This window comes from Colias croceus, chromosome 2 (genome assembly GCF_905220415.1).
Source record: "Colias croceus chromosome 2, ilColCroc2.1".
In the NCBI taxonomy this organism is placed as follows: domain Eukaryota; kingdom Metazoa; phylum Arthropoda; class Insecta; order Lepidoptera; family Pieridae; genus Colias; species Colias croceus.
This window is the reverse complement of record NC_059538.1, coordinates 10645103-10670368: the sequence shown is the minus strand read 5'-3', so window position 1 is coordinate 10670368 and position 25266 is coordinate 10645103. Positions and strand designations below refer to the sequence as shown.

At 34.5% G+C, this 25266-nt stretch overlaps 1 protein-coding gene across 7 annotated transcripts in view; it reads right to left on the bottom strand.

The window, feature by feature from the left end:
• The window catches only part of LOC123705744 (FERM, ARHGEF and pleckstrin domain-containing protein 2), a 69270-nt gene that overhangs the window by 36559 nt on the left and 7445 nt on the right, over positions 1-25266 (bottom strand). For all 7 annotated transcript variants that reach the window (XM_045654738.1, XM_045654740.1, XM_045654741.1 and 4 more), the window contains exons 3-8: positions 24496-24641; positions 5884-5988; positions 5141-5363; positions 1864-1987; positions 1324-1388; positions 120-298 (exon numbers count right to left, since the gene is read on the bottom strand). In XM_045654738.1, the coding sequence (XP_045510694.1) occupies positions 120-298; positions 1324-1388; positions 1864-1987; positions 5141-5363; positions 5884-5988; positions 24496-24641 (842 nt within the window). The remainder of the gene's footprint in view (positions 1-119; positions 299-1323; positions 1389-1863; positions 1988-5140; positions 5364-5883; positions 5989-24495; positions 24642-25266) is intronic.

Sequence of the window (25266 nt, the reverse complement as noted above, 5' to 3'; positions counted from 1 at the left end):
TTTCACTGCACTTTAAACAAGATGATGAATTCGAATACAAATTCATATAACTTAGTATCACACAACAATGCAAATAAATAGTTATGTTACAATTAAAAGACAGTACAAGAAATACTCACATAGCCCTCCGGGTGCAACTTGATGAGGAACTTTTTTCTCTTGAACGATATCTTCCTAATCTTGGCCCAACTGAAGGTATTGATCTTGGTGATCTGCTGGAACACCACAATGCCCATGTGGGCCACCGCCAGGTTTAGGGGTACACCTTCGTGGTCTTTTGCTGAGTGCATTTTGATACCTGTATAGGGAAAAATGGGGTGTATATAGGAGACATTTGGCAAAATTATGATCTAAAATAAATTTTATTGTGATAAATGTGTACATCTGTATGATAAATTATAATCTTTATAAGAATTTTTATTCTAATTACATTAAGAATAATGCTTCCATGACAGACGTAGGCGTGATTTTAGAACATAATATAAATATAAGAAATATTAATAAATTGATGTATTCTTATTTGCAAATTGATTTATTTATTCTTTGAACTGCTAGAAAATCATTATATTATTATGATTTACAACAAATTAATTTCGAAGATCTCTGATCATAATTTTAAAATATCACAAACTCTTCAGTCTTCGCTAACATAACAAAACTACAAAACTTTATAAAACCATTCATTATCCGCATACAATATTAATATTAGACTTCAATAATGAAACTACCAAAGTTATAGGTCACCCTCGCTCACTCGCACAAACTTTGCCACAATCAATCGCAAAGTCAAACTGAAATTAGCAAGCTCCACGTTCGCTGCACTATAACTTTTAATTGATGGATTCACTTCCGGATAAAATACATACACAGTATTAAATGTATTCTCATCTTTATTCATGATGGGAAGTTATTAGAAGAAAGATTGATTTGAAAGTATTGAGTTATTTGACCCACTTTGTAAAGCTGAGTTTTGACAATTTGTAACATCATTGTTTTAACAGAAATCAATTCTAAAACAACGTATTAATATCAATTTTTATAACTCATAACAATAAAATTGAATTTAAAGAACAGAATCGAATAAATCATAATATTTTTTACAACAAACGAAACCTGTCTAGATCAGATTTAAACGACCACACGAGGCAATAACATTTAAATAAAATAAGAATCATCAAAAATGGTTGATCTAGTCTAAAGTTTAGAAGTAACAAACTTAAAAGAGTATATCTTATTGATCTCCTTTTTTGAAGTCGGTTGAAAATTGTATCTATTGTGCATAAAAGTGTTACAATAAAGATATTACAGTTATCCAACACTCACCATACAGTTCACAACGCCGGGCCGTCTCTAGCAAATTCAAATCCGCCTCCGCAGGACTCTGGCCTCTGTAACCAACAGATAGCGAGTATACAATGTAAGCTCTTAAAGCTCTTAAACTGCTGTGATAGTCCTGTATTGTCCATACAGATTTGTTTTAGAGTGCTTGTCAGTTTGTAGAAGGATATTGTTATGATTGTCCAAGGGATAAAAAACTACACTCCGTAGGTATAAAATGACAGTCTCCAAAAATATAATATTTTCATAAGTTTTAGAGACACCTAATCAAGTTGATATAAATTAAACTGAAAATACAACAACAGGTTTATTACCGTCGTAAACATAAAAGCACATAATAACATAATTATGAGCAAGCTAATCTTATAAAAGATAACCTTAGTTTTTGACTAGGTTTCCTTTAGCCAAAAGAAATATCTAATTAAATTGAGACGTCACTAACAAAAAAATTAGCAAATTTTAAAGGGATAATTCATGTATATCATATCTACATTTACGGAACATACAGTACATAATTTCACTCACATATGCTTCTTATGGTTCTCCATGATCCGCCTCTCGGACTCCGGGTCCTGTTTCGGGAAGAACTTGTACCCGCTGAGGTACGTGTGGTCCGGGTAGTCTTCGGGCACAAAGTCTCCGCACTCCGCTGTTGGGTAGACAAGTTATAGCGATATTTTAATAAAATATGAGTAGATGATGCCAGAATAATAAAACAGTGTGTGCCACGCACACGTGTCAGAAGTGAAACTTCTTTGTCAATATTCAAAGATATCAAAATCGTCGCCTCACTCCATGAAGTAACGGCATTACCATGACGCGACCTTAAAACGTTACTCTCAACGCGCCTAAAGAAGTTTCACTTCAAAGAGATTCATTTTAATGTGGAAAGGTCCCTAAGACAAAAGCTTAATTTTCTAACGTTAGGAAGGGGTATTGGGTTCTATCTTGATTTTTTCAATAAAATTTGTAAAAGGTTTCGAGAATGCAAAACTTTCTTTGGATTATTAAGAATATTGGTCGACGTGGTGACATTATGATAGTTATGTTTAGGCTGTAGTAGCCAAATTCAATGGGCTAGAAAGATTAAAAGCATGCAGCTTTTGCCCACTCATGACAGGAATTGATGACAATAATAAATTACTATATAAATAAATCAATATGAAAGTTATGTTCTCATTTTTAAAGAACATCCCAAGAACTAGGTCTATCAATAATAAAGTGGCTTAACTGATGCCTCTGCTATATGCGCGAATGATCGTGTAGTCACGAGTTATCTACGGATTTCAGACGAAAATTGACCAAAAGCAATCTAGTGTGCGGCATAGCTACGTAGAGTTACAAGTTTATTTCGCACAGCGCTCCCGGGAGGCGCCGCCTATGTGAATTAGTTAATATCATGATGAGAACTTTGCTATGTTGTCCAAGGTAACGCCAACAAAGTTGAATAAATGCTGTATTTTTAATGCGTTGCTATGTAGGACAAAAAATTACGATTAAATTATGTGTAACTAAAAACTAAACCGACTTTAAATAATGAGAATTAGACCAAATTTAATTTGGACAAAGGAGGGAGGTACAGCTTCAAAGAATAAAAAAAAAATATCGAAATCAGTTCACCAAAGCGAAAGTTCTGAAGTAACAAACAAAAAAAAGAGCGTGTGCCGAGCACATGCGTCAGCAGTGACACTTCTTTGGCAAATTTCAAATATACCAAAATCGTCGCCTAACTTCACGACATGACGGCATTGTCAAAGAGTGAACTTGAAATTTTACTGTCAACGCGCCTAAAGAAATTTCACTTCAAAAATAGAGTTGAATTGAGAAGCTTCTCCTTTTTTAAGTCGGTTGAAAACCACACGCATTATAATATTATGTAAGTACACCTATGTTACTATTGGATTCAACGGAGAACGAAATTCCGAACTCTCATTAAAATCTGAACTAACTTTCCTATTTATCATCATTAATGTTCAACTTGCTGCACTCCGGGAGACTTAAAAATACTTCCAAACTTCTATATGGTCCTATAAGTTAATACAATATTATCACATACTATATGCTCCGCGCGGTTTCACCCCCGTGGCTCCTCTCCTGTTGGTCGTAGCGTGATGATAAATATAGCCTATATAGCCTTCCTCGATAAATGAGTTATCTAACACCGAAAGAATTTTTCAAATCGGACCAATAAATCCCGAGATTAGCGCGTTCAAACAAACAAACTCTTCAGCTTTATAATATTAGTATAGATAAAATAGTTTCTTTCATTGCAAGTGAACTTTTGGCTACTTTTTAACGAAAATTTGAGGATAAAACGATTTTATAACATATAGTTCTCATTGGATACAACTTTTCAACACACACCGCATATAAATTTGGTCTATAATAATAAAATGATACTCATATCGTTTACAGCCCTCACTCAGACTACATCGAGTCAGCGTTTTATTGGCTAACCCAGCTCAAACAAACTACTTGCGGTCAAACTTCGGGGTGTTACTCAGTTGTTTATTGTTGTAATTGCCCACTTTTTGTTTGTTAATCTGGATTTATTAACACATAGTGATTAGATCATTCATTTTGTTAATATATTTTATATTAAATTAGGATATTCCGTAATGACATTCGAGTAGTGTAATAAAAGCTTATTAGATAGATTCCATATCTGACAATAGCAAAAGAGTAAAAACCAAATTTTAAATTTATTTATTTTTAAATGATCCTACTACAAACTATCCTACTCCCATACGTAACAATATAATCTATAGTATTTTTGGATTATACGTATCTATCGAAGACAGAGTTAAATTTTATAAAACGATTTTCCTATACGAAAAGTATCGCCTGTAGCAAGAGCGCGACAACGTCCCTAAAACTTGACTTGGAGCGAACCCCAAGCGAAATGCCCTCATCGATTATTCCCAGAGGTTTATATTAAATTTAGCACCTATCAGGCCGCTTAAAACACACGACCTAGAAACTCTTTACTTTCTGTTAGAGCCCTAAATATCTGATGAAGAATGTTCGCCGAGAACGCCTGCGACCTTCAAGCGAAGTTTCATTTGAAACGTTCATAAATACTACAGTCTCTACAGGCTCTTATATAATTAGCCAGTGTTGAATTTTCATCAAAGAAATGAAAATATATATTTACTTTCATTCACCTCCGCGATGGGATTTTCTTTCAAGACTTAAAACTATATTTTAATCTTTGAGTTGCATATTTTCATAAAATATTTATGTTTCTGGCTTTTTCTCTATAAAAATATTAATCATGCTTATACTTTAGGTAAACATAATATAATTGGACAAAAACTAAAAGACATATAAATTCGTAGAGCATTTTATACGTGCTCTTAAAAAATGGCTAGAAGACAAATATCTATTCAGGTATATAATTCCTTTATTTATTAACATTGCATACAAAAACACAATGTGATGACGCATCACTATCAACAGCGGAAGGTCGGGGAAAACTGTCATCAGACATCGTTACAATCGCGGTAACTGAGTAATAAGTGATGATTCATAATATAGATTGAATATTATAAGAACATCCGAAGTACATACGTAATGCTATGTATGTGGGTATTTTCCGTGAGAGTTCTCATAACACCATTAATATTTAGGCAGAAAAAATTGTTACAAAATCTCTGTTTTTGTGACGATTACTAATGCATTTGATCTTTGTTTTAATTATGTGTTTATTTTTATAAATATTGTTATTTTTTGCAAACTCACTTCTCTTGAAAGCAGAAAAAATATCGGGTGACCACCATTCCTTCTACCAACTAACACTCACCCTGCACTATATAGCTGGCCATCAACGCTGCCGTGTTCTCGTTACACTGTATACATCCGTGCGCAAGGTCCCTCTTCACTTGCAAGCAGAACAGATATCTGGTGAACTCCTCCTCGAGCCGCGCCGGGTCCGGCGTGTAGAACTTGACGCAGAACCGCAGGGTCGGCTCCAGCATTGACAGACCGACCTGCCGGCACATCGGCTTCTCGACGTCCAACCAGTACTAGGACAAACAGCGTGGATAAGGATACACACGAATAGAATTGTAACATTTATTATGTCTTAGGACCTTTTAAATTGCAAAATAAAGACGATAAAAATCGGCCATGTGATTTCATATTATTCAGTACTTACTGGTGATATTCTACTAAAGGTGTTAAAGAAAAATTCAAAACCATTTGGAGTTGCTCAAAGAATTCTTACAGAGAATTTGTGCCAACCTAAAGAATGTACATCAGAGAGGCGCTAAAAAGTTAATAATTTAACAAAAGGTTATATTTTCCTTACCATACCCTCATCACGCCTACATTTTTGGGTTGCATAAATAGAACTTTGATACGCATCCGGTGAATAATATAATGGACGAAGGAACTTTTTCTAATGGCCTTTTCAGTTGTGAATCGTTATTATATTGGCAATGGCATGACATCCAGCTATGTCCATTTATGGGAGTATTTTAAAATGGTATTAACACATTACCAACTCTGAAGTATTTTATTGAAATAAAAATGATATTAAATTACCTTAGTTCCGTTGGCATCTTGATATTCTAATCCAAAGTAATCGGCTTCCAGAAGATGCAGTTGCCTACACACTTGATCGAATAGCACGCGACCCAGCGCTTTTGACTGCAACAAAAAAACCCATTACACATTTGAAATTATGTATCAGAACTACACAGTATAAAACAAAGTCGCTTCTCGCTGTCTATCCCTATGTTGGATCTTACAAACTACTCAAAGGTTTTGGATGCGGTTTTTTTTATAGATAGAGTGATACTCAAGGAAGGTTTTAGTATATATGCGTTAACTTTTAAACAAAGCGGGCGAAGCCGAGGCTGGATAGGTACTATAACAATAAAATTATTGAACATCGAATACCAACTAATGATATAATCTGAACATACCCTTGTCAATAATCAAAAACATACATAAGTATGGGTAAAAATCATTACGTAAAAAGCAATCACGTCCAAAATCATTACAATCAATTTATACCAGGAAAACCTCATGAAAACGGTCGACCGCACAGATTTCCATTCACACATGATAACAGGGGGCGTATAGAAATGTATCAACAAAGAGACTCGAGATGTGAAAAGACGAGAATCACACACGCAACACGAGGGACGCCCGTGAAAGGGGAGCCACAAGGTCTGTTCAAACGCGTCTGAGCGTTATATATACCTGTCATTGTGAATAATAAAAAATTTATATTTTATAATATGTAGGACTGATATACTTTTCTTTTTTATAACGTAATGAGAAACACAATGGACTAACGACTAGGCAAAAATTTGCTATAAGACCATATCTTAAACCATCGCGATCGCACTCTCTGTCCAAACGGTAGGATTTAGTCATTAACCTTCTTAATTTAGCGTAACAATGCTTAGATAATATCACAAGAAACAAATACAGTCCAACTAATTCGTTAAAAAACAAGCGAACGAAATCTCGATTTAAATTTCCTCACATTAAAAACAAACAATGCGCGTCAAGCAGCAAGCTCCCTATTTGTCTCCACCATTGTTTGTAAACCGTTCCAATTTAAATATTCCGAGCGATTCTTCTTTGCGAGACACACGGCGAAATTACTTAGTCTCCACATCCATTCTGCCTAAAGGTTGTCCCTTTATCACGTCAATATCTCTAACAAATTATCCTTTTGGGAGCGCCCCGCCCACGCCGCACTTAGCTTGCAGGAATTCGTGTAAGCCTTTGACACGAGTTTCATTAGTTACATGCGATGTGCCTACCTTGTGATCATCTTTAGCCAGGCGAAGTTAGATTAATGAGAAATGTAAATAGCGGGTATTTGTATTTAGATACTTGATAGCTGTTAGTTGTAGTAATGATTGATCAGGTTTCACGAATATTAACGAAATAATTGCTGTATTTTAAAATGTTAGCCGGATAAATAATGCACAATAAATGGTACATCTATACTAATATTATAAAGCTGAAGAGTTTGTTTGTTTGAACGCGCTAATCTCGTGAACTACTGATCCAATTTGAAAAATTATTTCGGTGTTAGATAGCTCATTTATAAAGGAAGGCTATAGGCTATATATTATCATCACGCTACGACCAACAGGAGTGGAGTCACGAGGGTGAAACCGCGCGGAGCAGCTAGTTTAAGATATGTATGTATTTTTATGAAAAAAATATGTATGAAAATGATTGTTCCAATAATTGGATTGGGACTGAACATTTGCCTACTGAATCCTACATTTCTATCACAATTACACGATATTGTTTAAAATTCATGCTTAATTAAAGCAAGACAGAAGTGACCGCATTGAAATCGGAAAATTGAACTTTCGGTAACCAAACCATTCAACATATTTCAATTTAGGAGCTAGGTCATATATAGAAATTGGAGCGTTTCTCATACTCTATAATAGTATTGTATAGTCAAGATGTATTCTTAGCTTAAGATTAACCAAATCATTTCCAAGCAATAAAACGTTAATAAATAGGTTTTATTCCTATTATATTATCTAAAGTTTCTAAACATTCTGATTATAAAATGATTTCTAATGATACATCCACTGTCAGCAAGGCATCCTAAGGCAACCACTGAAAATCAGTGTATTGCACTGAGTGGCAGGCCTTTTGTGGCATACATATATTTAAGTTAGATTTTAGGTTTTTTGTTTTATTTTATTTGTATCTTTTATGTATCCATAATAAACGTATTTCATTTAATTTCATTACATTATTGACATAGGGTCCAATTCTGCACTATCAAGCGTGTAACCGTTCATAATTACATTATGGCCTTCAATACACTATCACAACATGTTATACATGGTTAAAATTAATTTACCTTACGGATGGTTAACTTTTGATACAATTAATTTGTGATAAACATTTCTAACTTGAACAATCCCAAATGAATAACGGTATAAGACACATTTCATACTATAAAACCTATGTACGTGCAAAATATATTTTAAGTCGACACAAAATCGATTACTTGGAACATGTTTAATCCATCCTTGCATTGGATTATAAATGTACTTAAGTGTTTTTTCTCTACACAGCACATTACTTACAGTAGTAAAAACATTAACAATATAGTGGCTGTGCAAGTAGAGCCTAGATGTTTAATGTTTATCCAAGCGCGCGTGACCAAATATTTATGTGCCCATACCCTCTCTAAATTGATCCGTACTCAGAAGGGACGAAATCTTTTTAACATTGAAATAATGATGATTAGTTACAAAATCAAACTAAACCAGTCGTCGAAAGATGATAGAAGGTCCTGGTCAAAGGTGGAATCAGATTTCTTTAGTAGACTGAGTTCGAACTCTAAATAATTAAAGAACTATAACAATTAATTATTAATCTGACTGAGCAAAGATTGACAATAAAAAAACGACGTGTGGCACTCGGGGACTGCCGCGGTAAAGTTATTGCATGCTTTACCGCGGCAGTCCCCCTTCAAGCCACACCTCCGCCCGTCGGAGTGGGGAGCGTGAGGTTTTTTCGTTACGGAATTTCTCGATTCGGTCCCCGCGCTCAAGGCCCGCGATAGAAACTATGCAAAAGCTTAATTATCTACTCTATGAAATCTTTTGATAAAACATAAATGTAACATATTATTTCCTTCACATTTCACAGAGCTACCTTCTGCAGCCGTTTTTGCAAACACCTTAATAGCACGTATCTAACAAAATAAATAAAAAAAGTTAGACATTTTATCCTCTACCACAAGACGGGTGTCTAATCAGATCAAACGATTTTATTTATATCCATCTCCCCTCTGTACGGTCCACTACTTATTGCCCCGCTATCGACATGATGAGTACGTCATAAAATCAATTTTCTCTAACTGCACTCATACATGGAGTATATATGAACTATATCTATAATGGAGTAGCTATGTTATTATATTCTGTTTATTTGTAAAGATTGGATCGATTTCTTCACTTCTCTTAAAATACATCTAATATATAAAAATCAATGCCACTTTTCGTTGTAATTCCATAACTCGAGAACGGCTGAACCGATTTCGATAATTCTTTTTTTATTATATTCCTTGAAGTACGAGGATGGTTCTTATGTAGAGAAAACGTTAATATGTACCACGGGCGAAGCCGGGGCGGACCGCTAGTATATGCTAAATCTCCTTTCCTTACCCAACGACCAAGGTAAAGATTTACAATACCCTATGAAAGACAGTTTTATATTTCGTGATTATTATTAAAGAGATGGTTCTGTAAATTAATACCAGATTTAGTCCTATCCTGAGAGAACAAAAAACTAGCGAGAGAACATTGCAGATAAAGGTCTAAGCCAAGACATTTATGTAACGAACATTAAGCTCGGTTTCGTATATGTATATCCTAATTCGCTGGATTATGTTACTTATCCCACTATTTAAGATAATATCGTACAGGTGCTTACGGGGGCTGTCACTCGCCTTCTGTATTATAATTATAAAAATAATATATTAGAATAAAGTTATGCGGTAATGTTTCTAGAAGAAAATTCATCAACATAAGGGAAGGTGAAAAACACCTAAAATACCTAGCTAGCCCTTTTTTGAAAAGCATAAAGCAAAACAGTTTTAGAATTTATTACTACAACATTCCCATCAACAAACTAGACATCGTTACAACTACCTCAAATAATATTATTCAGTCGAAGTTATATGAACTAGCACTGCAAATAGCAAAGCCAGGCCAAGCCAATTCCATCATAGAACGGAAACGAGCTAATCGATTAGATAGACAAAACAATTGACGATCGCCTACAGCCGTTTATCAGCTCGTTAAGTAATTACTTACACAAATTGTATGCTTTATCTCCAATTAAATCTATATAGAACTACAAATCGTTTCGTTTTGCGCTTTGGTCAACAAATTGGTAATCCTGATATTAATTAAAAACATATATTCGTAACAAAATATTCAATTTCAAATCGTTCCGTGCATATGAATGAGTTTTACTCTAGACCTAAATGGATATAGGATATAACAAATACTTGAGTGAACATTAATACATTGCACTTTCTAACCCGTAGAAATCACTTCGTTGGCTCAACATTAAAATGCGTTAAACATCGACACCTTACTTGCTACAAGCATTTCTCCAGCGAGGTGCCATTTGAGCACATAATTGGTTCACATCCGTAAGTGTACGGAAAATGTAGTACACTTCACTTGCTATACAGCAGCTTTGTGATATTTCAAATTAACTTAAATTGTAAACTTTTCACACGTGTTAAATACTTTAAGAATTATTCCTAACAATTCGGACTTTTGCTCCTGCCGAGATAAATTAAGAAGAACCTCTCTAGCTACTCTTTCATAAAAATTTGGCACTATTACACAAAAATAGGTAGTTGGTTTTCAATTGGCAAAAACCTCTACTACATAGCAAAACTAATTCCAGTTTCCATTCATCGGTGTAAATATTCCGCAATCCATTGCATTGGCAATGAAAAACCGCATGGACGATAGCAAATCAAACGTCCAAATTAAAAGCATATTCAATATTGATCCGACGAGACGTTCAAAGTTCTCGAGGGGCTACACTCGAAGCTAGAGTTGAATTTATATCATTTTCAACGAACTGAAAATTGATATAGCACGTTTCGTTTCAAATACAAATATGTACATTGGTTCACATTTGCTATATTATGTAGAACAATAGCACGTTCGCTGTGTACCATATTTGAGTTACCGAAAAGAGGCATAACTTTTTTATGGTCTCGTAATGTTATAACGCTTTTATGATTTGTTAAGCCAAATCCCCTTTTTCGTATCCCACCATATCAAATTACAAGATCAAATAAGGCAGTAGTTTGATATGCGTACATGATATGCCTAACCGTACCAAAACTACTCTATATTTTTTTAATCACCAGAATTCTCACTGGACAATCGATTTCTGGAATATATTTAAAACAAAAGCCACTAAATTAGGCTAAAATAAGACTTCAAAGGAGCGACCCTTTGTCCCAGTTTCCACGCAGAACACATGACAAAAACAACAAGGAAAAGTCAACGTTTCACCAACAATAGAAGATGTATTACTGCACTGCATTGTATGCAGGCTACGCATTTGTAGATTATATTCATTCATTAAATCTCTAGAGGCCGCAAAAGACCAACAAACAATTAAAATAAAGTGGTTCCAGACAAGGAACAATAAAGAGAAATAAATGCTATTTCAGATATTTCCAAATGATGTTGCATGTTTCTAGTTTTCTGACTTGAGATGGTTAGAGGTAGTACGGATTATGGTAGACTACAGAATATGCTTCCAATTCAAAATTTTACTTTCACTCCTGAACCTAATCTAAATTTTGATTTGAATCAATAGCGTAAGGAATATTTACACTAAGTACATAAACGCAAATCATGTTTGTACAAATAGAATCGCACTTTACAGAGCTTCTTAGAACCAGAACTCGAGACGTAGACCGTTTCGAATCAAAGTTTGTTATTTACATAACAGAGCTTGTTTGATGCACTGCAGCGCTCGAGCCATCTGCAGTCGACTATCGAATAAGGGTACTTTTACACCAATAATGTGCGAGGATGTGTTGTAAATAACCAATAGTACCGCTTCATTTAGTTTGAAATTTGAAACGTTTAGCGTTTGAAGCGATACCATTGGTTATTTACAAACGCATACCTCGCTGGACATCCTCGCACATTATTGGTGGAAAAGCACCCGAAATACGCTCGGTCCGTTACGTATATTGACATTACAAGTTGTTACAGTCTCCTTGACGGTGGGTGAAGGAAGTTTCAACAATGTAGCCCGGTGTATGTTGTCATAAATTTTAGAGCCGGAGCGTGCGTTTGCAAGATCATGGCTACTTCACACGTAACGATACTAAAGGATGCAGAAAATGTAAAAAATTATTTTATCCAGGATATTTTAGAAGTATCCAAAATAGTAAAAAAAAAATAATAAGCCAAATGGTAATAGATGTTGACAGAAACATTAACCGTAATCATGATCCAGAAGTAATCAGTCTTAGAAGCCCTCTTAAGTTGATGAATTTTCTTAGGCGTTTACAAAATTATACCATCAATAACACTTTGCAAAAGTAGTCATAATTTAAATAACATTATCATTATTTTACTAACAATAAATCAGAATACACCCAGTGCTCATACGTATCCTTAGAACAAGCTAGGTAGTGTTTTTACCGTTAACTGAAGCAGAAACGAAATCTTAACCAGCCGCTACTAAAATCATTTATTAGGATCGATTGGCGAACATTCATCAACTATTTAGCCAATCGAAGGCGTGTAGAAAATTGACCAGCGTAGGTTCCAACTTGGTATATTTTGGCCGTATGCCAGTTAGAGATAAGGGCCAATTCAGACGCAGCCCCTATTTGTCTCCCGACCCCATTACGTAAATATGTGGGCGTACTACAAAGTTTATTTGTATTGGATTATGGTTAACTTGATTTGGGGTATGAGCTTAGAGTTATGGCGCAACGATAATAATCTTAGAAGGAGGAGTAAATCCATTGTGAGGTAAAATATGGTTCATTTACTTCCGCTTTTCTGTTGGAAATTGTAAACTATAAGAATTGAACTACTCTTTTGAAGTGAGATCATAAAACTCAACATTTTAATCATCATAATATACAGGGCTCTAGTACTTTGATCAGTAATTACCTACTCATTACGACTCAGTTTCAATGTATCAACAAAGCCTACTGCATCACAATAAAAAGACAATACTAATATGCAATGCACAGATAATAAATGGCCTACCATTTGAATAAGCCACGCTAATTCACGCCACACTAACTTACTGTCACATTAGTGTGGACATATTACAGCTCTTGTCATGACGTAACATTCATAATTTATACTGTATAGCCTTTTATAATATACTAATGCTGCCCGCGGTTTCGCTCGCGTTGTCATAGAAAATTTACAGTTATCATAAATGTCACATTTCGTATCTATCGGAATTTCGGAGCGATTATAAAATCGCTACGGCCGGCGGCGCGGCGATACGCAATATGACAAACAAACAAATAAACATACACACTATCGCGTTTATAATATTAGTGAGGAATAGATTAATATTTCATGTAAGCACTATGGGTGAGTATCGTGTAACATACAATATGCATGTATGGAAAGGCTTTAGCTCGTTCTTCATAAAAGTATAGACTCAAGTATTTCGTGGAATTGCAAAGAGGTTATAGGAAAACTTAGGAAAACAGTACGTGCATTCTACCTTAATAATGCTATTCCTTGTTGTTGAAACGTTAATATCTTGCTTTATGAACATTTTGCATTCAATTAATTATAATGTAATAGAAGCTTCCTAGAAAATTATAATAAGAAGTAAATAGTAGACAGAAATCCTTACTTCTACAGTTCACATTTTTGACTGATTGCACCGTGCATACTCTTTTCCATTTATACTAATATTATAAAGCTGAAGAGTTTGTTTGTTTGTTTGTTTGAATGCGCTAATCTCGGGAACTACTGAATTTGTCGTAAACATCCGATTTGAAAAATTCTTACAGTGTTAGATAGCTCATTTATCGAGGAAGGTTATAGGGTATAATATATCATCCCGCTACGAACCAACAGGAGTGGAGCCACGGGGGTGAAACCGCGCGGAGCAGCTAGTATAATATAAAAATCAATTAAAACTAGCCCCGTGTAAACACAAACGTTATTCCTAACTTATACCAAGCATAATGTAGCCTGCAACTTGCAAGTAAAACGGAAATTCGCTTCTGTGTAAACATAAAATGGATTTCAGTTCAGCTCGACGTCGACACACTGGCATTAAAAATGGTGCGCTAAACAAAGGTGTTCTGATGAAAGCCATCTCATTCAAACTGTGTTGTGGACGCTTAGAACACGTTGTCATTAGCACCTGCATTAATCGATATAAACCAGAAGCTTTAATTGTATAGAACCTCGTTTAATTTGTGAAAATAAAACTTATTTTCTTAAAGCAATCCTTAACTTTGAATAGTTTGAGTACCTACCTAAACTAATGTTTTATAGGAGAGTGAGAAAGATTTGGAGGCTTTTAGCGGAAGTCGAGCTAGGAACTAGAGATAAAGTATCTGAAGTATATCTAAATATTATATTACATTGTCCCTTTTAATATATTTTCACACATAGAGAATAATTATGAAGAATTAACCTATTTGACTCCAACATTTAAAAAATATTTATTTCAATAAAATATCTACAAAAAAGAAGACAAGGGGTATCAAACCATCCAATGATCTGTGCACAAAGGGTGATTACGCCAATTCCCATTCAGTCCCGACCATTTTACGAGCAATTAATTGACACATCCGTAATCCTGTAAAGGGCAACGGTACCGTAATAAGAGTCCGTTATTTATACGCCAAGTTTTTATACTAACATCGCTATATAACAAAGTCAATTCTCGCTGTATGTCTGTCTCTATGTTAGATCTTTAAAACTATGCATTTAGATGCTGTTTTTTCAATCAACTTGAAAAAAGGAGTAGGATCTCAATTTCAATGTAATATTTTTGCTAGTTCGTCACCTCAACTTCTTTCGACTGGGTAAACCGATTATGACTATTATTTTTTATTTGAAAGCTGGTGGCTCCCATGTGGTCCCATTTAAATGTTGTTTAGTTTTGATAATTTTAAGGTTTAACTTTCTGCTAGAGAATAATTATTTAATAGAGTAATTCTCGTCAATAGTTTTAGTATATAAGTTTAATACAAAACGGGCGAAGCCGGGTAAAGCTAGTTCAACTATAACAGATCTGATTGAAAGCGGTTTTCCATCAAATATCCATTCAATTTCTAGTTGCTAAAGGTATTCCGCTCTTCGTTTTAAATTGCATCATCTGCAAACATCGTTTATTTTATGAAAACAAATATTGCCTGTCGAAATTCACATTCGAATAAGTTCAACGAATTTCGCATTCGTATTAGAACATTTTACATTTTTTAATCTTACTTTCTATTAATTACTAGCCCTCACTTATAGTGAAAACGGAATGAAAATTGGTGCATAAGTTATTGAGTTTATTACAAATAAACGAGCAGACGCGGCGGACTATTTTGTTTTATAATTTAGTACAATTTACACAAAATATATTCATACAAACTTTGTGATAACATTGGAATAAACACATTTAACATACACATACATCAAATTATTTCCGATTTTCACGGCCCAAATATCACGTAGGAAATGTATTGTTTTATTGAATTCCGCATTATTAAATCGAATCCCACGAAACGACATAACTTTCCGAACTTAGAAACAAAACATATTAGATACATAACTTTCTTCAAGGTAAAAAAGAAACGAAATGTGTTTTCGATGTTCTTATTAATTATTTCCGATTTACGTCTGGTAAGTACTTACAAAAGTACCTATCCTTGTCTGTCCCTATGTATGCTTAGATCATAAAATTACCCAATTAATTTTGATGTTTTTTTTAAGAAAGTTGATATAATGAATCCCGAGGAAGGTTTAAGTATATAATTTTCATATTTTGTACAAAGCGAAGCCGCGGGCGGAACGGTAGAACCTATACCTAAAAGAAACATTGAACTGTGGATAAGTTCACTGTATCCACGATAATATGACAACGGTTAGCCGATGCAAATCTCAATGACTTCCGTTCAAAAACCGTTATCAGGTGCGTATAAGCAGGTGTGAGAAAATGTTTATTCATTCGTGAGGAATGAATCTTCAGCTTTATAGACGCGTTGATCTGAGCGCCCGCGCCGTTGATTCGTGATATTTGTGATTATGCCTAATCGTTTGAATATGTAAAGGTCTTTGTCCCCTTTTGATACTAAGATCAGATACCCTATTTGACTGATCAATTTTTTTTTTCTAATAAAAGTTATATTCCCAGCTGACCGTAGTTTTGTGCCTTTTTTAGCTACTTCTACGACTTATTGAACGCTTAAGTTCTTACCGATGCAGAAAAGAAATATAAAATATGTGTATATACCTACTTACATTATCTTACTATCTTAACTATGGCCGTATAAAACGTAGATAAGATTATTGTGTCTGGAGTATAACAAATTCGTGACTGCAAGCTTGTTTTATACGTACTTATTTGTCTCATGGTTTATCTGTTTCATCGCGATCGTCAAATGGTAACATATTACGATTGGTACTACCATAATGCCGAATGTAAAATTTCGATCAATGTCGGGTTCGTAGTTTCAAAAATTTCTGATATAACTTGGGCTTTAGTTTTCTGTTAGTATTTATATTGGAAAATTAGAACCTACAAAGAAAGCCTCTTCTGTTCCGGCTTCTTATAAATCCATACTTTTATATTATACTAGCAGTCCGCCCCGGCTTCGCCCGTGGTACATATTTACGTTTTCTCTACATAAGAACCATCCTCGTACTTCAAGGAATATAATAAAAAAATAATTAACGAAATCGGTTCAGCCGTTCTCAAGTGATGCGCTTACCAACACATTTTGGGATTCATTTTTACACGCTTTATATTAGCTTCACCTGTATGTTTGTATGTTTGTAACCGACTTCATTGGGCGCGATTTTGACCCACTTTAAACGGCCAGATTTCGTTCAAACTTTGTAGATTTATTGAGGACCGATGACAATACACTAATTTGATAAAATTTTCTATTTTTTAGTTCGGTTTTCTATAAAAAGCGTGTTTTTTAGTTTTTTTAAACTATTATAGAAATGCGAAAGTAACTCTGTCTGTCTGTCTGTCTGTCTGTTACTCAATCATGCCTTAACTACCTATTGAATCAATTTGCATGAAATTTGGTATGGAGATATTTTCATACCCGAGAAAGGACATAGGCTACTTTTTACCCCGGGACATAGGATAGGTTTTATTCCAGAAATCCCATGGAAACGGGAACTATGCGGGTTTTTCTTTGACTGCGCGGGCGATGCCGCGGGTGAAAAGCTAGTAAATAATATATTTAACCAATCTATTATGTTTGTATTAAATCTATAACATAAACTTTTAAATATAATAACTAAGATGAATCTTACGAAAATGTACATTTACTTTTAAAATACCAAAATGTATACAAATTATTCCTGCCTAGTGCAATACACATTACACCTCACATTCTTGAAGGTATTGTCATTTGTGAACTGACCCAAAAGCAGAAGCCTGGAGACGTTATATATCGGTAAAATATATACCTGCAATGCGGAATGTCTCAAGACATACTAGTTTTATTCATGTTTATAAAACTAACAATGCATTTCTTTAAATGCGCCGTGTGAGAGACGCATGAAGATGTCCAAGGAAAAATCATTTTTAAATCATAACTAAATGCACATTATTTAATGTTTCAGAATTAAAATAATTTATAAATGGAAGGGGCAAATGAGTAATAAAGTAAAACAACGTCAGTTACCAAGGATTTACACATAATTTATCACGACTCTACAACTTAGTAATTAGCAACGTCAAAACGTATTTTAAATGCAATTTGTTAGTGCCATAATTGCGAGCACTTAAAATGTCACAGCACAACTACTATACCTCCAGTTGTAACTGTTTTATTTATACATTTACGAACACTAATCCCTTGTGAGAATAAAGAATCTTCAAACCGAACATACGGTACTGGCGATAAATCCCCAGTATCAACATCAATCTATTACCATACTCTTTCATATATTACTTTAGAGAGCAACACTTATATTACATTCCTTGGATACACGGTATCACCACAGTAAACAAATACAAACAGTAGCGAAAATCCCTACAAAATGTTCAAATCGACAGTCGTCTGCAGGAGTCTCGTAGACGCGTATGTTTGTGTGAGTGAGCCATTTCGAACGTTTTGCACGGAGTTTCGCTACTGCTCGTATTCTGTTTATCTCTGGTTTCACTGTGCATTAGTAACGATTGCGAAATCGTTCATCTTTTACAAGCGACCCGTTCCTTGGAGTAATCCGCTTTGAAAATAAATTTTGCGAATAACCCTTTTATATCAGCGCGAGCGTATGCAAAAGATTGAACTATTTACTTTATTCGAGTGGGTTATTTGTTAGTGTTTTTGAATCGCACGTTTATAAACAATATTCAGTCTTCCTGGGAAGCAGTGTTTAAAAGAGCATGAACGAAAAATTATTACTCATCGACGTCTATAAATATTTTTTTCGTACGATGTTATTTATCAAGTTTCGTAAGTAAAAATGGTGTTACGCAAAATTGAATTCTAAAGAAACTAAACAGACTTGGGTGTAAGGTTTTCCTCAAAACATTAAAGCCTTTGTTTTGTTCATTTGCTCCAAAAACATTCCAGGATGTTTGCGGAAGATAAGGAATTCTTGATAAACGGAGAATTTTTAAACACGGTAATGCTGAAAGAATATACACGTGTCTCGTGTGATAATTTGATGCGTTTTTCTTTAAATATTTAGACAGGCGATAAACTCATTAGTTATCTAGTTAATTGACCTGGCTAAATTCGTATTGCATTATTCTTTTAATTCCGAAAAATTCAGATACAAATCCAAAAATATCAAAGATAATAATTATGATCTAGGTCTTGCTATTTTAATTAGTATACATAAAAATCGAATATTTTCAGTCTACATGTAGTAACACAATAATAGACCTTAGATTTTGAATGACTTAAAGAAATGCACATCATGATTGCATTTGTACATCTGACCGTTTATTCCATTTCTAGGTTGAATGGCTCTGCATATATCTTGAGCACATAAAACATTGTTACTTAGTATGCGCTTGGAAGTGCCAAATCCTTGTTTTATACTAACTATTTCTCTTACTATATGCTGCGAAAGTTGAAAGCTCAGAGATCCTATTGGAATAGTCTGTCTTCTAATAAATATGTACCTATATTGCAATGTGAGAAGATACCCAACATATAAACTTTTATAGCTTTAACCGCCTCGCCTATTTTAATAAGAATGATAATTTAACAGCTAATAAATTATTTTTAGAACTATAAAATACACCCATACCACTCCATACCTCGTTAAATTAGCCACAATAAATCATAATTAAAATTTAAACAGTATAAAATTTTATGACATCTAGTAAGTAGGTTAAGTTTCCATACTCGGCGATAAAACGCCATATTCTCTTCACAATAGTACTCCAGCTTTAACATTATACTAAAAATTAAAAGTTAAAAATATATTACCGGAGGTTAAGAGTGAAACAACTCGCTTCACGAATTAATTAAGTCCCTTTTAGTACGTTACAGTGCTCGTTTTGATGTCTGAGAATTCATGAACTTTTGCACGATATTAAATGCCTGTATGTAAATGTTACATGGAAATTCATATCTTATACATATTTCGTGTTCAGTGATAATCGTATTATTTATGAAATAAGATAATGTTGTATTAGGTACTTTAAAAAAGATGTTGATAAAGTTAATGTTGCGATATTTCTTTAGATAAATTATGTCATGTATAATTGGATTAGTACAAACAATTTTTATGCATTCAAACGCTTTCTAATCTTTCACAGTCTTATCTTACAACTTCCAGCACTCATCTTCCACACTCCTCTGTGAAATCTCGCGATTCACACCTCCAATTACAAACTAAGTAATTAATCGATCTGCTGGAATAGACACAATACTTAATCTTAAAAGAAACTGGACACCACTACCTACAACTTTAAGGGTAAAATAAATAGTACATCGTGACTACGAAAGTTCTAGAAAAACTTTCGATGCTGTTAATAGATACAAATGATATAAAGCTACAACAAGAAGCGAATCGTCCATACTAATCGCATACGTATCTAATGGCTCGCAGACGTTCCCCCCTACTTAGCCGTAATACGAAGCACACTCGAGCAAATTGCCAAGCTACCTTCAACTGACTCTACAACTATTACTACTGAGCAATTGTTAAATACAATTCCAATGCACATCATCTTTCATTGACAACTTAACAATGATTGCAATAAAGTGCCTAAAACCACTATACTTAATGTTAAATAAAGAGGGACCACTTTATATTTTTTCAAATTACAATATCCATTTAAAGTAACTCTTTCTCCGTATAGAAACAAATCTCTGGCTGTTGCCAGAGATTTGTTCAAACGGGATTCACAAGAATAGAGTCGTATTTAAGACTAGCTTTCCGCCCACGACTTTGTACGTGCATCCCCGTTTTTCCCCGTTCCCGCAAGAATTTCGGGAAATCCTTTCTTAGCGAATGCCTACGTCCTAACATCTACCTGCATGCCAAATTTCAGCCCGATACGTCCAGTGGTTTGGGCTGTGCGTTGATAGATCACTATATCAGTCACCTTTGAGTTTTATATACAGGGTGTCCCACTATTGGTATACTAAGCGCGAAGGGACTTGTAGTTTTGCATACACTGATCACGTAAAAAATACTTAAACAACAAAATTACGTCAAAAAATTTTTGCTAAATTTTTCCTGAAAATTCATGTTATCTTCCCTAGTTTCGCGCAGCCGGCATATACCGCTTCTCTAATGTGAGCATTTTGTCTATGAAAACATAATCATAAACGATAGCTCACGTGCTGGTGGCAAAGTTGGGCGGGTCGCTTGTTATGGATGTACAGTTGTACCTACACATAGAGTCTTAAGAATTCATCTATTTGTCAAAAAAATGCGTCTGGAATTTTATAAGTATTTTTTACGTACTCAGCGTATGTAAAACTATAACCTCCTTGGGGCTTAGTATACCGTTGCTGGGACACCCTGTATATAGATACGTGACATATCCGGCTGATCAAAACATTAGTACCAACACTACAAAAGCTTCTATATCAAGATCTTGGCAGTTCACTGCCTAGGCTCTATATTCCTAAATAGCCTTAATAGTAGTAATAAATAAGCCAAAAAGTAAATGTAAACGAATCAAATACAAAAATAAACACTAAACAAAAACATGGACTTATACGAAATAACAAACGGAAAATTTACAAATGCGTTTCCAAAAACAGCTTATCGGCGTATCCATCAACAAAACATGATAGACTAGATAGTATAAAACAAAGTCGCTTTCCGACGTCTGTGTGTCTATATAAGGTTAAATCTTTAAAACTACGCAACGGATTTTGATGCGGTATTTTTAATAGATAGTGATTCTCGAGGAAGTTATATAATTTACTAGCTGCTCCACGCGGTTTCACCCCCGTGGCCCCACCCCTGTTGGTCGTAGCGTGATGATATATAGCCTATAAGCTTCCTCGATAGATGGGCTATCCAACACCGAAAGAATTTTTCAAATCGGACCAGTAGTTCCCGAGATTAGCGCGTTCAAACAAACAAACAAACAAACTCTTCAGCTTTATAATATTAGTTTAAATTAGGTTTTAGACAAAGCGAGCGAAGCCACGGGCATCCCACTAAGTTCCTATTATTTATTCAACTATCACTAGACACGCTGCACTTGGAATGTCATCAGAGCTATATATGTATGCCAAATTTCAGCATAACCCGTGCCAGCAAGTGATTGAAAAATGAATATTAAATATAAACCGCAGTAACAGATAACCCAGCGAATCGTTACACGATCATTTTAAACTCTCTACAAATTTGCTTATCAAGTAGCAATTGATAGGCTTTGTAATGGAATAATATACACCTCTAGTTATGATAAAAAGCACTCAATTATATCAATTTGTGACTTGGGAATTACCTTCTACAAGTAATACAACACCATTTATTGAACAAAGAGCTCGGCTAATAGATTATTATTATTAAAAACTTCAAAGGTCAGAGGCTGCGTTGCAAAAATGTTATTCTCATACTGAATAGATTGATTAATTAATAAATGGATGACGGCCCGGAATGTTAAAGTTATAACGAAAATATGAATATTTTTGCAGCTTTTTGCGTAGTAAGTGGAATGTTTAATTAAAATATGATACATTTTGTATGATGGTAATGGTATGAGCGTTTAATATTACAGTAGTTTAATAAAGGTAATTTAATCCGGGGAATTTTGTTGAGCTTTTCTGTATGGTTTATTGATAATCTAGTAAAGAATTGTATTGTATAAAATATATCTTTTATCGGAACGCATACCATTATTATTATGCATTTTTCAGGTTTCTAGGAAGTTATATTTTATAGAATTACATATTCGATGGAGGAATGTGTATAGGTATACGTTTTATTATATTTCAATGAAATTTGCCATTTTAAATTTAAAAAACTTATCATGAATTTCAACAATTTGAAGAATTTAATGTTAGAATAAATCTATTCCATACAGAATAAGAAACTAAACCGTTATACAATGGTATATGTCTTGGCATAATATCTAAGAATACATCGCAGAGCCTGAACTCGACTCGCATTTTAACATTGTTCTTGTGTTTATACAGGGTGTAATCGTTAAGTGTGCACAGGCAGTTATTCTGTAACTATTGCAGATATGGGAGTGTTTAATTTAACTGTTTTGGATATTTCCCGATTTATTTCTAAAAAGTTATTATTGTCATTTTACTTATTAGGTAATATACTTTCAATATCAGTTTAAAGTTTTTTTTTATATCTGTAATAGTGACGAAATAATCGTCTGTGCACACTTAACGATTACACCCTGTATATTCGAGTATATAACAATAAAGAATACTATAAAAGTTGGGAACCGGACGAACCGAACTTCACTTTTATCGCGTAGAAATCTGGGGAATAAATTGTGTTCCTTTAGTAAGTCATAAACATGACGAAACCAAATATTGATGGATGAATGAAATTTTCTGTTAGTTAAGTGGATGGATGGCTTTTTCCCGACATGGTTTTAAAAGGTAAGAATTATATTTCACTCATGATATTCTCTAAAGGTCTAATATCAATCAGTAATTTATCATAATTTGTTTAAAATTAAAACAACACTATAGTCTAGTAACCAGACCTTTATTAATGTTTTCATGTAATAATTTCGCATTGCATATTCAACAAAAAGCTTTTAAACTAGAGGTATATTTAATGCGCCTTGTTGTACCTGATTATTCTCTTCAATGTACAGAGTTCTACAGCTATCATTGAATGCTCTAAGTAGCGTCATATCTATGTCGTGGTCATATCGTAGATTTGATCATTTCATGATATGAGTGGCCATTTCACGAAATGGTCGCATATCGTGAAATGACCAACATAGTTTGATCAGATCGTTAAATCGTCAACGTTTCACGATTTGGTCATCCACATTTGGCCAGATCGTATAAAATATAAAGAGTCCATAAAATATTAAAAAATTTCAGAATAACTATATTCTAAAAACTTGTTTAATGTCATTTAAGTTAGTGCTGCGGCAGCGGCCGGCGAATGCCAGAAGCGAATCGTTTTTGCAATAGAAAACAATTAGGTTAGGTTAGGTTACACTTTGATAAACAACGCACGAGCCGAGCGAGCAAAGCGAGCGTGCCGCGGCAGCGGCCGGCGAGTGCCAGAAGCGGATCGCTTTTTAAAAAACAAACAATTATAATAATATAGCAGTAGTTCTTAAATTATTTTATTTAAGTCGCATTTTTTCTTAAATACATATAAGATATCCACATTTTCCATAGTACTCGTACCTCTTCGTCGTAAATTCTTTGCTATGACTTTCTTCATAATATTGTTATTGTTTAATATTGAATGAATTATGAAGTTTTTAACTTCGAATAATTTAATTTTCGCCAGCGGCCGCCATCTTATCACATAAACACAGAGCTTGCAGCGCCTCTACCAACGATTAATGTAACTATTTTACGATATGATCAAATAATTTTGGTCATTTCATGAAAAAACCGTGCGTTAATTGGCCATATCGTGAAACGATTTCTTATCATTGATCTGCCCAAACCACATCATGATGTGGCCAAACTAAATTGGCCATTTCACGATATGCGACCATTTCGTGAAATGGCCACTCATATCATGAAATGATCAAATCTACGATATGACCACGACATCTACACAGATCCCTTGCCATCTCGCCCTTTAGAGTACTTTTCCACCAACACACATCCATTGGACGCATCTTTCCATACAGAGAACGTAACATAGTTGAATCCGTTTGCACCAGTGCTAATCTATATGCATCAATGACCGTGATTGGTGGATATCAAACACATCCACAGCAACATAGCAAAGCACATCTCTGGTGGAAAAGTACCCTTACTGCCACACCATATAAGCTACCCACCTGTATCTGGAACATGGATATCGAGTCGTCCAGCATCTGCACGCGCACGGCGAGCATCTTGCCGCCCTTCTTGGGCGTGGCCGGCGGCGTGCGCGACCCGCCGCCGTCCACCCCCGCCGGCGTGCTCGCCGAGTGGTGCATGCGACCTGCGTGACATTGTTATTGATAATAATAATATGCAGAAATATGTATACTCAAACTTCGACAAGAAGTAAAAAATAAACATTATAATACTTTAATATACGGTACTTTAAAACACGCTTTAATGAGAAACTGATCCCTAAAAATTTTAGTGCACAAAGTTTGAATTAAATCTGTCCGTTTATAGTGGTTCAAAATCGACTCTAAAAGAGTCGGTAACATACAAACATAGGTGAACCTTGCATAAGCATGTCAGTAAATCATTGTCATAGTCATCATCAGCCTATATTTTTCCCCACTACAGGGACTCTAAATATAATGTGCAAATTGACGTACAATAAAGATCTAGGCCACATAATAGTTACGCTTCTATACCTAAACTTCCAATCTCGATACAAAAATTGCCGAATCAAAACTTTCTGTGTGTGTATTAGATAAGCCAGTTTTCTTATGGAAATAAAAGCGATAGGAAATGAGTCATTTTTAGCGATTTATTTAGAAAATCCAAGCTCATTAATGCCGAGTTAATATAGTGATAAAGATAGAAATGTATGAGATACATTTTTTAGTTTTGTACTTTGACCATTACTTAACTGATTAGCCCCGCATAAACGCTAGCATACAAAACAT